Source organism: Mobula birostris, chromosome 7 (genome assembly GCF_030028105.1).
Source record: "Mobula birostris isolate sMobBir1 chromosome 7, sMobBir1.hap1, whole genome shotgun sequence".
In the NCBI taxonomy this organism is placed as follows: Eukaryota; Metazoa; Chordata; class Chondrichthyes; order Myliobatiformes; family Myliobatidae; genus Mobula; species Mobula birostris.
This window is the reverse complement of record NC_092376.1, coordinates 106,629,736-106,646,253: the sequence shown is the minus strand read 5'-3', so window position 1 is coordinate 106,646,253 and position 16,518 is coordinate 106,629,736. Positions and strand designations below refer to the sequence as shown.

Here is a 16,518-nt window from a genome sequence, read left to right as displayed (position 1 = left end):
CCCGATGCCTTGTCTAATACTTATTCTTCTCCAAAAACCAACAGACTTATTGGGACATTAATTTTATTTTCCTTTAGTTCTGACAAATTGGCTGCTGAGTTTTTCAATTAAATTTAAATTATAATTCAATTATTGAGATAATTTATTCTGACTAAACTTTAAAGTCATTTGTGTATTTGGTATCTTTAACATCAGAGAACGAAAAGCATAATGAAACTTTAGAGTTATTTGCAAGATGAGTTTACTCTATTGATGGTGATATAAGGAATTTGGGCTTTTTGTTGGATTCCAGACACTATTTTCAAGAAGGAAGACTGCTGTCATTGCGGATGTTACTGTATGGTTTGAAGATAGTAATGATTCTCATGGTGCCCCATAGTATAAAAATATTATTAAATATGCCTATTTGAAACTAGTTACACTATAAATATGAGAAAGTCTGCAAATGTTGGAAATCCATACCAACTTGCAAAAAATACTGTAGGAACTCAGCAGGTCAGGCAGAATCTATGAAAATGAATAAACAGTCTAGGTTTCGGGCTGAGACCCTTCTTCAGGAGTGAAATGGAAGGGAGAAGTCACCGGAAAAAAAAGGTGGGGTGAGGGGATGGAGAATAGCTAGAAGGTGATAGGTGAAGCCAAGTGGGTGGGAAAGGTAGAGGGCTGGAGAAGAAGGAATCCGATAGGATAGGAGAGTGAACATAGGAGATAGGGAAGGAGGAGGGGACCCAGGGGGAATAGATAAGTAAATGAGAAGAGGTAAAAGGCCAGAATGGGGAAAAGAAGGGGAGGGGGAGGGGGAACGTTTACTGGAAGGAGAAATCAGTATTCATGCCATCAGATTGGAGGCTACCCAGATGTGTTGCTCCTCCATCCTGAAGGTTGCCTCATGTTGGCTTGAGAGGAGGCCATGGACCGACATGTCAGAACAGGAATGAGAATGGCAATAAATATGTTTGGCCACTGGGAAGGTCTGCTTTCGATGGATGGAGTGGAGGTTCTCGATGAAGCAGCCCCCCAATTTATGACAGGTCTCACCAATGTCGAGGAGGCCACATCGGGAGCACCAGACAAAATAGACGACCCCAGCAGATTCACAGGTGAAGTATTGCCTCAGCTTGAATGACTGTATGGAGCCTTGAATGAAGGTGAGGAAGGAGGTGAATGGACAGGTTTAACACTTGAGCTGTTTGCAGGGAAAAGTGCCGGGAGGGAGATTAGCAGGGAGGGATGAATGGACAAGGGAATCATGAAGGGAGTGATCCCTGTAAAAAGTGGGGGTGGGACCATGGTAAAGACATGTTTAGTGGTAGTACCTGTTTGGAGATACAGAGGATAATGTGTTGGATGTGGAGGCTCGTGGGGCGGAGGAACTCTATCACAGTCAGGGCGATGGGAAGATGGGGCGAGTGCAGATGTTCGGTAAACATTGGATCACTTTGAACTAATGTATGTTGACTTCCAATGGATTGATATTAATGCAAGAGTAAACAGTTCTCAGTAAGTGTTTGTTTCATGAGTTTAAAATATCAAAGTGGGTGTCACATTGTGATATCTCAAGCAAGAAAAAATTCTAAATAAACTTATGTCTTACAAGAAAACATATTTTGCTACCTTCAGAGGAAAGTGAAAGTGCTGATTGATTTGACAGTCAGTACAGCTGCAGATATTGTTAGCATAGCCCCTTACCTATTATGTGGTTGGTTTCAGGAATACAGACCAATTGATGCAGTGGTTGCCTATTTTCTTGATTTTGGAAAGTTTCAATGGACTCTGAAACCTTAGAAAGGAAAATGAGACAGCAGTCAGTCAATGGGTGCATGCAAGGTAAACTATCTAGGTTAAAAGCTAATCAATTCAAGATGTAAAAGATATTTTTGTTGAATGCTGTGAATGAAGTGAGCTTGGAAAGTACCAACAAAGTTTGGTAAGAACCTAACCTATGGGAAACAATTGGGATTTTCAGATCTGCCATGAAACGAGATGAGTGAAAGATAAAAAATACAAAAGCCAGATGTTGATCTTTTTGAAAGTTGTTGGTGTTGTACTCAAAGATTCTAAGTACATTTATTATCAAAGTATAAATGCAGTATACAACCCTGAGATGTGTCTTCCCACAGACAGCCATGGAACAAAGAAAACCCTGGAATCCATTCAAAGAAAAACATCAACCCCCACCCTCCAAGATGCAAAAAAAAACAAAACACGCAAATGACAAAAAAAAAGGAAAACAAGTGAAAAACACAGAATATAAAACACAAAATCGAAAGAACCCAGGCATATTCAATTCACATCAATTCAGTTCAATTGCGCTCTGTGTTGTTCATTATCTTCATTCTGCCCACATCAAAATAATCTAAAACAGCAACAATTAAAAAAGGAAGACGTGCAGAATATTACATTTCACTCCTAACTTAGACAATAGATATGGCTTTGGTGGTCAGAAGTAGACATGGTATTTCTTTGGTTAGCATATTTGAGTTTCTGATAATGGTAACCTCTGCGTTGTTGGTAGAGGGGTAGTCAGGGATCGTAATGCCATTACATGTTTAGCGTATGTGATTAGACTCTCCTTTGTTGGAGAGAGCATTGCCTGAAACTTTTATTATGTGTGTGTTATTTATCAAATCAACCTATGCTTGTACATTCTCTAACCTTAACATGCCCATCAACTTCAGTTTTGTCAGGTTCCTTAATGTCAATTGTCAATGGCAGGCACACCCAACTCATGACTAAAGTTCATCTCATTGGTCTATGACCTAATTACTGCCTGTTATGCAGCTAGCATTTAGGGCAGCAATGAAGGTCCTCCATCTCTGTCTGTATAGAGAGGTTCTTCATTGCTGTTTCTATAGCAATTGTTTTTTTAACCAGTCAGGTCTGATAGTCCTGAGCTGAACCCCTGAACCTGGAGGACTGTGGACCACTGGTAGTCTGGACCCTACCTTTTGATCTACTTGGCGTGGGTGATCCTACCAAGAGCCAAAGCACAAGGCTTTGAGTCCACACAACCTAGCTCTCTGGGTCATTGAGGCATACAATCTCCAAACCCTACGACAAGGTTGTGGTCCTCTTGAGAGTCTTTGGCCTATGTTCGTATGAAATTTGTAGCAGAACGGACCTAGCTAAACCAAAACTGAGCATTAGTGAACAGGCTATTGGTGAACAAATGCTGCTAGGTACCTTATATCACTTTTCTGACATTTAGAGTAGACTGATTGGGTGAATCTTAGCTGAATTAGATCTGTCCTGGTTTTTTTTTGTGGACTAGACACAGCTGGCCAGTTTTGCATTTTCTGTTGATCCCAGTGCTATAACTTTGTAATAACAGTTTTGCTCTGGACAGTTCCATAGTCCAAGTCTTCAAATTTACATTTGGGTTGTTGTCTGACTCCAAACCCTTTGGGATCAATTCATTTTGCTAATCATCTTATATAAACCCAACATATTGATGTAGTTACAAAGAAGGCGTAACAGCGGCTATATTTCATTGGGGGTACGTCACCAGAGACACTTGCAAATTTTGACTGATGTACAAACACGGAGCATTCTAATGGGCTGAATCACCGAATGGTATGGGGGTCGGGTAGGGGTCACTGCACAGGATCAAAAGAATCTGCAGAAAGTTGTGAACTCAGTCAGCTCCATCATGGGCACCAGCCTCCATAGCATCCAGGACATCTTCAAGGAGCGATGCCTCAAAAGACAGCATCCATCATTAAAGAGCCCCATCACTCTGGACAAGCCCTTTTCTCATTACTTCCATCAGGAAGGAGGGACAGGGGCCTGCAGACCCACACTCAGTGATTCAGGAACAGCATCTTCCCCTCTGCCATCAGATTTCTGAATGGACATTGAACCCATGAATACTACTTTACTGCTTTCTTTGCACTGTTTATCTGATTGAACTTATATAGTGTAATTCACAGTTTTTATTATAATGTATTGTAAAGTACTGCTGCTGCATAACAACAAATTTCATGACATATTCCAGTGATATTAAAGCTGATTCTGATAAGTGTCCTCTGGTTACCAATTCGTCAGACACTGGAAGCAGTTTTGTTTATACCCACAACTATGGAGGGGCTAGACTGATCATGGATTAAGTTTATGTAGATCAGCACAATATTGTGTGCCGAAAGGCCTGTACTGTGCTGTACTGTTTTATGTTCTATGTTACCAACCAAAACAACTTATTATTGAGAATATTGCTCTTAATATTCCTCCTCATTAAACCTCTCTTGTTATAGGAGAACAAGCCCATCTGTTCAATGTCTTTATATATTTTAAGTCCCTCATCTTTCACCCGATTGTGGTAAATCTCTTTTCCACCTTCCCAAGACCACGACATCATCCTCGAATAGTTACGCTAAGAATAGTCCTGCAATGATTAATCAATGTTGTGCATAGACTTAGCATAGATCCTTCCCTTAAGAAGAGTACATCAGAATCTGACTCATCAACGATTAGTATATCTCCACCCTGAAATCAATGCCTTGCACTTTAGGTAAAATGGTGTAAAATATTTCACAATATCTGCCTTCACTTCTTTTATCAAGATGTCTCATTTCATAAATTTTTGCATTAAATTCAGTCTACTGTCTATCATTTATTTAATTATTAGGATGTAGCACAGAGTAGGATCTTATAGCCTTTCAAGCCGTGCCACCCAGCACCCCCAATTTAACCCTAGCCTAATCATGGAAGAACTTACAATGATCAATTAATCTACCAACTGGTACATCTTTGGATTGTAAGGCAGAGGCAGGAATACCTGACAGGGAGCGGCAGGAACACAAGTGTGGCATTGTCTTCCAAAACGGGCAACAGACCCTGGACTTCCAACAATACCCATTATCTCAAAACTTGAATACATTTTTTAAAAAAAGCTATGTTGCCATTCATCCCACTTTTACTAAATTCATTGAGGAAGCTAACTGCTAACTCCTCTCATGCAGTGACATCCTCTTCTTGCTTTCAGTCTCGTTATGAACTACACAGTTGCACTGTCACAGCCCCTTCAATCACAGTATTTACTCTTAATAAGATAAAAACAACACTCACAATTTCTCCGGAGCTTGGGTCAAAGATGGAAGGGGATGATACGTCACTGCAGATCCAGACAGTGTTCACACAAGGTACAAAACAAAGGCTACTTATAAATCCAGAAAAGTAAGGGAGCTTCAAGATCAGCTGTCCATCCTGCGACCAGACTTTCACACTTTTATCAAAGGAGCCAGTCATCAGCCTGAAAGAATTGAGATTGAAGATTCATTAAACAATGCCTCTGGGGACAAACATTAGTTAATGCTGACAATGCCATCCTTTTTACTGTGTTTATGATGGTACATGACACTTATTCATGCTTTGTCAGAACTTTCTTATTCATTCTTCCAAAATGGATTCCCAGTGTCATTGAGGAGGTGATGACAGTGTGCATAGTGAAGTTGCTCTCACAATGTTTTCGGGAAGTCCTAGGATTTCATTCAGGTGGCAATGAATAGCTAATGATAAAATGGAAAATCATGATTGCTATCTGATCATTGTCAGTCTCCTCCACGCACACGATGAAGATTCTGCTTAAAGCAAAGGGATGGGGTGTTGAACTCTGTCTTTTGTTAGGTGGGAACCACAGAATTTCCATATGCCCTCTCTCCCCATCACCCAGCAAACACTCCCCCCTCCTGAGCCACAACTCGGAGCAGACTCACTCACTATGTTCACAAGGCCGGCTGGCATCTGTTCTTTCCATGCCTGCTTGACTTTCCATCACAGCTTTTCCTATTATCCTCTCTCACACACTGTTCATTTCTGATTTATTAAGTTTTCACATATGAAACCCCTTTATAACCCAGAGAATACCTGTGTTATCATCACTGAATTTGTCAGAAGCACATTCCACTGACATGCTGGGGATTTAAGGTTTATCTTGCAAAATAAAATCAGACATTGCGTAGTTAAGTTTTAAGGTCCAAGGCTTTTGTTTGGTAGGAAATTGCAGGCAGAATTTTGCCAATTAAGGGGTTCACTCTGCCTTGTCTGGGCAGAAGATACAAGGCTTGAAAATACATTAGGCTCAAGGACAGGTTCTACCCCACTGACACATGACAATTGACCAGAACTCTTGTATGATAATTGTAAGCTCTTCCTTTCACGATCTACATTGTCATGGTCTTGTACCTTATTGTCTACCAGCACTGCACTTTCTCTGTAACCAGATCACTATACTCTACATGGTGTTCAAGCAACACACTTCAAAGTTGCCGGTGAACGCAGCAGGCCAGGCATCATCTCTAGGAAGAGGTACAGTTGACGTTTCGGGCCGAGACCCTTCGTCAGGACTAACTGAAAGAAGAGCTAGTAAGAGATTTGAAAGTGGGAGGGGGAGGGGGAGATCCAAAATGATAGGAGAAGACAGGAGGGGGAGGGATGGAGCCAAGAGCTGGACAGGTGATAGGCAAAAGGGATATGAGAGGATCATGGGACAGGAGGCCCAGGGAGTAAGAAAAGGGGGAGGAGTGGAAAACCCAGAGGATGGGCAAGGGGTATAGTGAGAGGGACAGAGGGAGAAAAAGGAGAGAGAGAAAAAGAAAAAGAATGTGTGTACATAAAAAAAATAACCGATGGGGTACGAGGGGGAGGTGGGGCATTAGCGGAAGTTTGAGAAGTCAATGTTCATGTCATCAGGTTGGAGGCTACCCAGACGGAATATAAGGTGTTGTTCCTCCAACCTGAGTGTGGCTTCATCTTTACAGTAGAGGAGGCCGTGGATAGATATATCAGAATGGGAATGGGACGTGGAATTAAAATATGTGGCCACTGGGAGATCCTGCTTTCTCTGGCGGACAGAGCGTAGGTGTTACCACCTCCAACGGGATCCCACCACTAAGCACCTTTCCCTCCCCCCCCGCTTTCCGCAGGGATCGCTCCCTACGAGACTCCCTTGTCCATTCGTATCCCCATCCCTCCCCACTGATCTCCCTCCTGGCACTTATCCGTGTAAGCAGAACAAGTGCTACACATGCCCTTACACTTCCTCCCTCACCACCATTCAGGGCCCCAGACAGTCCTTCCAGGTGAGGCGACACTTCACCTGTGAGTCGACTGGGGTGATATACCGCGTCCGGTGCTCCCAATGTGGCCTTCTATATATTGGCGAGACCTGACGCAGACTGGGACATCATTTCACTGAACACCTACACTCTGTCCGCCAGAGAAAGCAGGATCTCCCAGTGGCCACACATTTTAATTCCATGTCCCATTCCCATTCTGATATGTCTATCCACGGCCTCCTCTACTATAAAGATGAAGCCACACTCAGGTTGGAGGAACAACACCTTATATTCCGTCTGGGTCATCTCCAACCTGATGGCATGAACATTGACTTCTTAAACTTCCGCTAATGCCCCACCTCCCCCCATACCCCATCCGTTATTTTTTTTTATACACACATTCTTTTTCTCACTCTCCTTTTTCTCCCTCTGTCCCTCTCATTATACCCCTTGCCCATCCTCTGGGTTTTCCCCCCTCCCCTTTTTCTTTTTCCCTAGGCCTCCTGTCCCATGATCCTCTCGTATCCCTTTTGCCAATCACCTGTCCAGCTCTTGGCTCCATCCCTCCCCCTCCTGTCTTCTCCTATCATTTTGGATCTCCCCCTCCCCCTCCCACTTTCATATCTCTTACTCGCTCTTCTTTCAGTTAGTCCTGATGAAGGGTCTCAGCCTGAAACGTCAACTGTACCTCTTCCTAGAGATGATGCCTGGCCTGCTGCGTTCACCAGCAACTTTGATGTGTGTTGCTTGAATTTCCAGCATCTGCAGATTTCCTCGTCTCTGCATGGTGCTATTGTTTTCCCCTTTGTACTACCTCAATGCACTATTGTTTTGAAATGATCTGTACGGATGGAAGTCAAAACAAAATTTTTCCACGTATCTCAGTACAATTGACAATAATAACCTTATTACCAATTACCTGGCAGTGAGATGAACTGTGCTCCTTACCTTGTGCTCTCCATTTCTTGCACGATCATCAGATTTGTGATTCCTGCATCATGTGCAGTTGAGTTACAGTGGACGACCTGCAGGGTTCTACTGTTTGGATATGAGCTGGTGTTGTAAATGATGAGTTTTTTGTCATATCTGTTCAAAATGTAAGAGTGGATTTTTTTCAGTCTGTGGGTGTAACAAGACCCTTAACTGCCATCATTGTCTCATTCTTAGCTCCAATCTTTACTCTGACAGTGAGCAGTGGAAGAACACAGGAAGATAAAAGTTGTATAGACTTTTGATCTTATTCTCTTTTTTCAATAGTTCACAGATTTTCTGCAACTTTGCTTATATTTATTCCATATCCTTTAAGACACTTAACTGCAACAATCTATTAACCTCAGTCTTTGAAGCTCCAGATAAAGCCCTGAATTCACAGGGTTTTGAAGTAGAGATCTCCATCAATTTATTACCCTCTGAATAATGAGCTACATTCCTGATTTCAATCCTGAATGATCTAGAAATAAAATTGATATCCACCCCATTTCCCCTACACTCCAACTCCATTCCGGATTCTCCAAGCAAAAGAAAGTGCTTCTTCCCATACTTTACCAATATTTTATATTCCTTGAACAAGTCAACCCCTTGTCAAAAAAAAAATCTATTTCTTTTCCTTAAATTGTAAAGATGATTTTTAACTTCAGTAAAAGCTAATAAAAGTATTGTTGACTTTAAACCATGCAGTTCACCTCCAAAATATCAGAAGAACTTTATGCCTGTATTATGACTTCAGGAACATAATGGTGTTATTTCTTCCTTCTATACACTGTTGTACTTCTGGTCTGTTTGCAATAAGCTACTGTAGAGCATGGTTTGATGAAATCCAAGTCATACTTTATGAGATTTTATGGTGAAATTCAGGGCTCAGCTAATGTTTGAAATACACTATTTCAAAATGCAAAGTGGACATAAACATATCTGAACAACATCTGAATTCTGCAGATGCTGGAAATTCAAGCAACACACATAAAAGTTGCTGGTGAACGCAGCAGGCCAGGCAGCATCTCTAGGAAGAGGAGACTACAACAGCACCCCCCTTATCGGCGGGTTTAATAATAAGGTTAGGATTAGTGCGGAGGGAGTGGAGAGCAGATCGTTGTGAAGGAGTGAGGTTGGAATGGGGACAAGGGGCGGTGAAGTCGAGACGGTTGATGTCCCGTCGGCAGTTAGCAATAAAGAGATCCAGAGCGGGGTGTCCATGAAGAAGAGGAGGGTTGAAGATGGGAGAAGGGGTCATCGGTGGGGGTGGAAGAGTCCTTGCCGAAGAAGTAGGCTCGGAGACAGAGACGGCTGAAGAAAATTTCCGCGTCCTGACGAAGGGTCTCGGCCTGAAACGTCGACTGCACCTCTTCCTAGAGATGCTGCCTGGCCTGCTGCGTTCACCAGCAACTTTTATAAACATATCTGATCTAAAATTATTGGTAATGTTATTTTAAAATAATTATGAATAAAATGTTTTTTAAATTATTAAAAAATAACATTAAAAATAATTGACCTTTGGTCCATTCAGCCTAACCCATCAGTATAAAAAACATACTAGCTCCACTCCTCTACAGAAAGATAAGAAAAACAAAACCCAGGCAAATTGAAGGAAAATTTGGTAAATGCTTCTCAGACATGCAGTGTTAGAAGCTACACCAAAGGTTCTCTCAGCACCGATAATTCTAAGCAGTGTTAATCTCTTGCATGAGGCAATATACGCCTAAATGGAAACAGGTCCAGCTTTTGCATGAACGATTGTGAAGACCTGGAACCCACGGCTCCAGTGATTAAGTGTCATTGATAAAGAGATACGTCGCGATTTCTCCATCAGCTACAGCATAAAGTTGTTGCCATGGATCTTTCAAACTTGGCACAATTACAAACAAACCCATCTTCTCCTTATAAACCTTATTCAGATAATTTGTAAGTATATTAGCTTTCTGCTTTGTCTTATTATCAATGTTCCTATTATTGCAGCTAATGCCTTGATGCCTCTCATCTTCATTACACACTTAATTTACTTTTTGATTTTTTTGGAATGTGGGGATCATTGGCAAGACAGGCATTGATTGCCCATCTCTAGTTGCACTAGAGTTGAGAGACTTATTAGGCAGATTCAGGAAGGTGTTTAGAGAATCATCCACATGGATGAGTCTAGAATTGCTTTGGGCCAGACCTTGCAAAGATGGCAGATTTTCTCCTCTGAAAGGATTTTGTAAACCTGATGGGTTCTCACAACAACTGTATGGAATGTTTGTTATAATTATTACTAGTGACCTTTCTTTTTACATTTCACATTATTCATCTAGTTTAAATTCCACAGCTGCAGTGTTGGGATAAAAACACAGATTTATAACCATATTCTAGTTTGTTTATCCAGGTCTTTCGGTTACAACTCCAGTAATCTAACTGCTAATTATCACCATAGCCATTATTCTGTTCAGTCATTGGAGCAGCACTCTCCTGGATTACCTGGAAACCATTTAAATAAACGGAGAGCAGTATTATGAGGACATCCTTCCCCCAATTTCCCCCCAAGGCACAGCCCCATTCACCTCTCCACTTCCTCTTCCGACACTCCCTCACCTGAATCTACCTATTCCCTGTCAGCTCTTGTTCCAACCCTCTCGCCCATTTTTTTTATGCTGGCTATCTGCCCTCTTTCTTTCTGCTCCTGATGAAGGGTGTTGAATCAAAATGCGAACTGTCCATTTCCCTCTATGAATGCTGCCTGACCTACTAAGTTCCTCTAGCTCCTTTGCATGTTACTTTAGATCTCCAGGATCTGCAGTTTCTTTTCCCTCCTTCCTGACTTGATATTTCTTTCATCAGCTTGAATTTTCTACTGAACAATGCCACAGAAACACTGTGACGACTTAGATTACTGCTATTCTATAGGTGTACTACAGCCAAGGTCACTGACAGTATGGTCCTGTGAATCAGTTTTGTATGGTTCATGCCATTAAAAGCACTACATAAATGCATACCTTGGTGGCATTGAACACTAAGGGTGAACCTATGCTTTGAAAACAAACAATGGTCCATGACTATTATTGTGGTGAGTCTCACTTATTACCTAATAAATGCAGATTCTTCTTTTACAAATTTAACATAATGTAACTTCAAGGTTTTAAAGTTCCTCAGTTCCTTTCCCCTCCCCTCCCACTAGTCAGAAGATACAAAAGCTTGAGAATGCGTATGAGCAGGTTCAAGGGCAACTTCAATCTCAGCAATATAAGAGCCCTGAATGGACCTCTAATACAAAAACATTGAACTCTTCATCTCTCAATCTACCTTGTCATAGCCTAAGCTTGGAAATTTCTTTGTAACCGTACTGTAGTGTTCTGTGCAGTATCTTGAAACTCTGACTAAACACCAAGTTAAACCGGAGCCAATGAAGACAGAGTCGTAGTAAGGTTAACCATTTACTGTTCACTCTTTCACATTAACATCGTATGGTGAAAACTGTTGATAAAAAAATACAAACATATACAGCGTCTGTTTCATTCTGGAGACCACGTGTTCTCTCTTAGCGAGTGTCTCCAGCCGCCTCGAGTAGCGAGTGAGGGGGGTCCTGTTAATCTGCCGCCGGGCCCGAGCCAACCCTGCATTTGAAATTGAAAAGCCGGCACGCGCACCACCCGAACCGCCACTTCCTTAACAGAAACTGCATTAATATTTTTACTTCTAATACATTCTAATGAACTTACGGTGTTGTTTCTATAATGTTTCTTTGTGGGTAGAAATGGAGCTCTTCACGATCATGCTGCATGCATGGCACCCACCTTTACACCTTCTCCAAACCGAAGGTTACACATAAGATGCGACGAAACCAGAGGTGATGTCATCACATGCCGCGATATACCATGGACAATGAATTTACCTTTGTTAAACTGTAACTTAATTATCAACCTTTAACTTTAACTAGAAAATAGTTACAAACAAATCATTTAAAGCGTAGACCCAACAAAGTCAAATAAATGCCTTAAGGGCAACACTGTAAGACTATACTCTGCACTGTTTTTGTTTTCCCTATTGTACTACGTTGATGTAGGTATGTATGGAAAGACCTGTCTGGTTTGCATGCAAACAACAGCTTTTCATTGTATCTCAGTACGTATAACAATAATAAACCAATTACTATTATAGTTAGAGCACTGGCTGAATTACTAGTACTCACCCAGCAGAATATATCCGGGTGTCAAGACAAACCACGGCTGACACAATGTCTTCATGCTTGCAGTTAGTGAAGCTCTTTCCCAGATCAAGCACGTGTCCAGAGTCTTTCTTTTCGTCCAAGGGAAAAACTCTGAGCTGGTTTTTGAAACCACAAATGAGCTGATGTCTCCGGTGATTGATTGCCATGCAAAATACAGAGGTATTTAACTAGAAACGAAAAACAAAATAAATAGGTGCCATATTCTGAAACTACTCATTCCTTTGTCACTTGTGGGATCAAGTTCAGTTGAAATGGGTGATCTCCTGCATAAAATCTATGAGATAGCAAACATAGGCCTAGTTAATCTTTTCAATTGATACAAGGATCCCAACCAAAGGAACAGAAAAGCTCTTCTTGATGTTAATGCTCATAATTAAAATTGACGGAATGACATCACTGAAACTGATGTTCTGGCCATCGTCATCTGGCAATTTGCGGTTCTCATTTTCCACAAAATTAGCTATTCATTACTTTGTTTCAGTCAAAAGCTTTTCTTTATTCTTTATCTTGTTACATCAGCTTTTGAAATTAGACCTCTTCTCTAGTGCTCATCTGGGGTCAATTTAACCAATCTTTTTGTGAAATTGGATTAAAAATTGAAACAAGCAAAATTAAAATCCAAAGGTAAATAATGAAAGCAGAGGAGCAGATCATACCATAATACGGTCAAATACGGTGGCCCCGATAGTCCAGACCACAATAGTTCCATCGTTGGATGATGAGAAAAGGAGTTTAGTTTCAGCCCAGTAGAGTAACTGCGTGATCATGCCGGTGTGTTCAGAGACACAAAAAGTCGAATATCCAGTCTCTAAATCCCACCATTTAATGGCACCATCTGAAAGACAGCAAGTAGTCATGAAGCAAATAAAGCACCACATTTACAGTCCATATTCAGAGTTCATTTCCGAATGCTTTACATAGAAAGACAAGTAGGAATTTCAACCTCTCAAGCAAGTTCCATCATATAAGCCATCTACCTAATTAATATTATTAATCCATCTTCAATCGAAATCCCTTATTACACTATACAAAAATATTTATTTTTATTGCGGTTATGAAATTTTCAAATATCCAACAATTATTTGGGGGATAGACTTCTGTATTTCAAAAACATCATAAAATACCAATAAAAAGTGTTTCTTAATTTTCCTCTTAAATGTCAACAATATTAACCTTATCTTTGTTGGCTAAACAGGCAGGCACAAAGAGGTACAAACCTTGCTGGCAGCCTATTTGAAGAAATCAACCTCAATTAATCTATTCCTCTCAGAGTTCCAGTAGTTGAGTGATAATGAAAGTAACTGGAATAGGATGGTGAAAGCAACACAATATTGTCCACATCAAGGACTGCCATTACTGTATGTACCTATATTCCAGAGGGAGGAAGTAGTAGTGTCCTTCCACCTTTTTATTTCAAAGCCCTAGTGCTACTACGGACAGCTGACCGTGCAGCTAAGGAAGAGACTCTTGGAGTGAAAATTTAAAAAAAACTACAGATGTTTCTACCCAAAAATAAAAACAAAATGCTTAAAATACTCATCAGGTCAGGCTACAGCTATTGACTTGAATCATTGGCTCTTGTTCTCTTCTCAGAGACTCTTAAGCGATTGATTAGAGGGTTCAATTTAAAGTATTTAATTTCATTTCATAATAATTGCTGAACATTTTGCTTGCCCCCTTATTTAGGAGTTCTCCCTGCTTGCTCAGCAGTGAGAACATGCAGAAACCAGTTTCCACAAAATCTGAGACCAAAGGACATCGCCAGTGAAATACACATTCAATTGGCCTTGTTTGATTGAATTGAGAGGAGCTGCTCGTGTTTACATTCACTATATTTACTGGAGCCCATAACGAATGGGAGAAGGAAAAACACTCAGAATATATTTGCTTACATAGAACTTAGAACATAGAAATTTACAGCACATTACAGGCCTTTCGGCTCACAATGTTGTGCCAACCATGTAACCCACTCTAGAGATTGCCTAGAATTTCCCTAGCGCATAGCCCTCTATTCTTCTAAGCTCCATGTACCTATCTATAAGAGGCTCTTAAAAGACCCTATTGTATCCTATTACTAGGCCCTATTACTGGCAAGGATGTGATGAAGATAGAATGAATCCAACAGAATCATATTAAAAAGTAAAAAAATTTAGTGCGCAGAGGAAAGTTAGAGATGTTACTTATTTTTATCTTTCAGAAAGTTTACAATCAACTCTTTTATATCCAATTAGCACATAGAAAGGAGACATAGAAAGGAGACAAATTATGGATCTGCTGTAGAAACCAGCAAGTGACTGAGAGCAGGGTTAATCGTTCTGGAATTCAAAAGGGCAATGTGACCAATGGGATCCACCAATGATCCGTGCTGGGATTACAACCATTTCTCAGGTGCACATGTGAGGTAGTAATAGGATAGAAACATAGAAACATAGAAAATAGGTGCAGGAGTAGGCCATTCGGCCCTTCGAGCCTGCACCGCCATTTATTATGATCATGGCTGATCATCCAACTCAGACCCCTGCCCCAGCCTTCCCTCCATACCCCCTGATCCCCGTAGCCACAAGGGCCATATCTAACTCCCTCTTAAATATAGCCAATGTACTGGCCTCAACTGCTTCCTGTGGCAGAGAATTCCACAGATTCACCACTCTCTGAGTGAAGAAGTTTTTCCTAATCTTGGTCCTAAAAGGCTTCCCCTTTATCCTCAAACTGTGACTCCTTGTTCTGGACTTCCCCAACATTGGGAACAATCTTCCTGCATCTAGCCTGTCTAATCCCTTTAGGATTTTATACATTTCATCAGATCCCCCTCAATCTTCTAAATTCCAACGAATACAAGCCCAATTCATCCAGTCTTTCTTCATATGAAGGTCCTGCCATCCCAGGAATCAATCTGGTGAACCTTCTTTGTACTCCCTCTATGGCAAGGATGTCTTTCCTCAGATTAGGGGACCAAAACTGCACACAATACTCCAAGTGTGGTCTCACCAAGGCCTTGTACAACTGCAGTAGTACCTCCCTGCTCCTGTGCTCGAATCCTCTCGCTATAAATGCCAGCATACCATTCGCCTTTTTCACCGCCTGCTGTACCTGCATGCCCACTTTCAATGACTGGTGTATAATGACACCTAGGTCTCGTTGCACCTCCCCTTTTCCTAATCGGCCACCATTCAGATAACAATCTGTTTTCCTATTTTTGCCACCAAAGTGGATAACTTCACATTTATCCATATTAAATTGCATCTGCCATGAATTTGCCCACTCACCCAACCTATCCAAGTCACTCTGCATCCTCTTAGCATCCTCCTCACAGCTAACACTGCCACCCAGCTTCATGTCATCCGCAAACTTGGAGATGCTGCATTTAATTCCCTCATCCAAGTCATTAATATATATTGTAAACAACTGGGGTCCCAGCACTGAGCCTTGCGGTACCCCACTAGTCACCACAAAATGCCGCAGGATGGAAGGTCAAGCTGGCTAATGTCACAAGAATAGATGGCGATGTAACCATGGCATGAAGTTATAATGAAAAATTAATAGTTTAGTGAACAGCAAAATTGTGGCATGTGTATTTCAGCATAATTAAACATGAGTTCTATCTAAACATAATGGAATCGTGTACCTTGTAAGTGGTAAGGAACTAACGCAATCGGGACCCAAAGAGGCAGGATCTTCCCGATTGTTAATGTATATCGTGAACAGTTGCCGGCCTAGCATCGATCCCTGCAGCAAACCGCTCACAATTGATTGTCAACCAGAGTAACATCCATGTATCCCAACTCTCTGCTTTCAATTAGTTAATCGATCCTCTGTCCATGCTAATACATCACCCCCAACTCTATGTATCCTTATCTTATGGATAAGACTTTTATGCGGCACCTTATCAAATGCCTTCTGGAAATCCAAGTAAGTAACGTCCATCTGTTTCCCTCTATCCATGGTGCACATCATGTCCTCAAAGAACTCCAGTAAGTTTGTCAAACAGGACGTGCCTTTGCTGAATCCATACTGAGTCTACCTGATGGATCCCTTTCTTTCTAAATGCCTTGCTATTTCTTTTTAATGATACCTTCAAGCATTTTCCCAACTACAGATGTTAAACTAACTGCCCTATAGTTACCTGCCTTTTGCCTACATCTTTTTTTGAACAGTGGTGTGACATTCGCCATCTTCCAAACTGCTGGCATCTGCCCAGAGTCCAGAGAGTTTTGGTAAATTATCACCAAAGCCCCTACTATAACTTCTGCCCTTTCTTTCGGTACTCTGGAA

General features: G+C 41.2%; 1 protein-coding gene across 5 annotated transcripts in view; it reads right to left on the bottom strand.

Annotated features, from left to right (window-relative positions):
* LOC140200785 (uncharacterized) overlaps nucleotides 1–16,518 on the bottom strand; it is a 59,739-nt gene that overhangs the window by 31,278 nt on the left and 11,943 nt on the right. For all 5 annotated transcript variants that reach the window (XM_072264387.1, XM_072264389.1, XM_072264388.1 and 2 more), the window contains 5 exons: nucleotides 12,903–13,081; nucleotides 12,208–12,413; nucleotides 8,001–8,138; nucleotides 5,065–5,248; nucleotides 1,690–1,780 (listed from right to left, as the gene is read on the bottom strand). In XM_072264387.1, coding sequence (XP_072120488.1) covers nucleotides 1,690–1,780; nucleotides 5,065–5,248; nucleotides 8,001–8,138; nucleotides 12,208–12,413; nucleotides 12,903–13,081 — 798 coding nt within the window. The remainder of the gene's footprint in view (nucleotides 1–1,689; nucleotides 1,781–5,064; nucleotides 5,249–8,000; nucleotides 8,139–12,207; nucleotides 12,414–12,902; nucleotides 13,082–16,518) is intronic.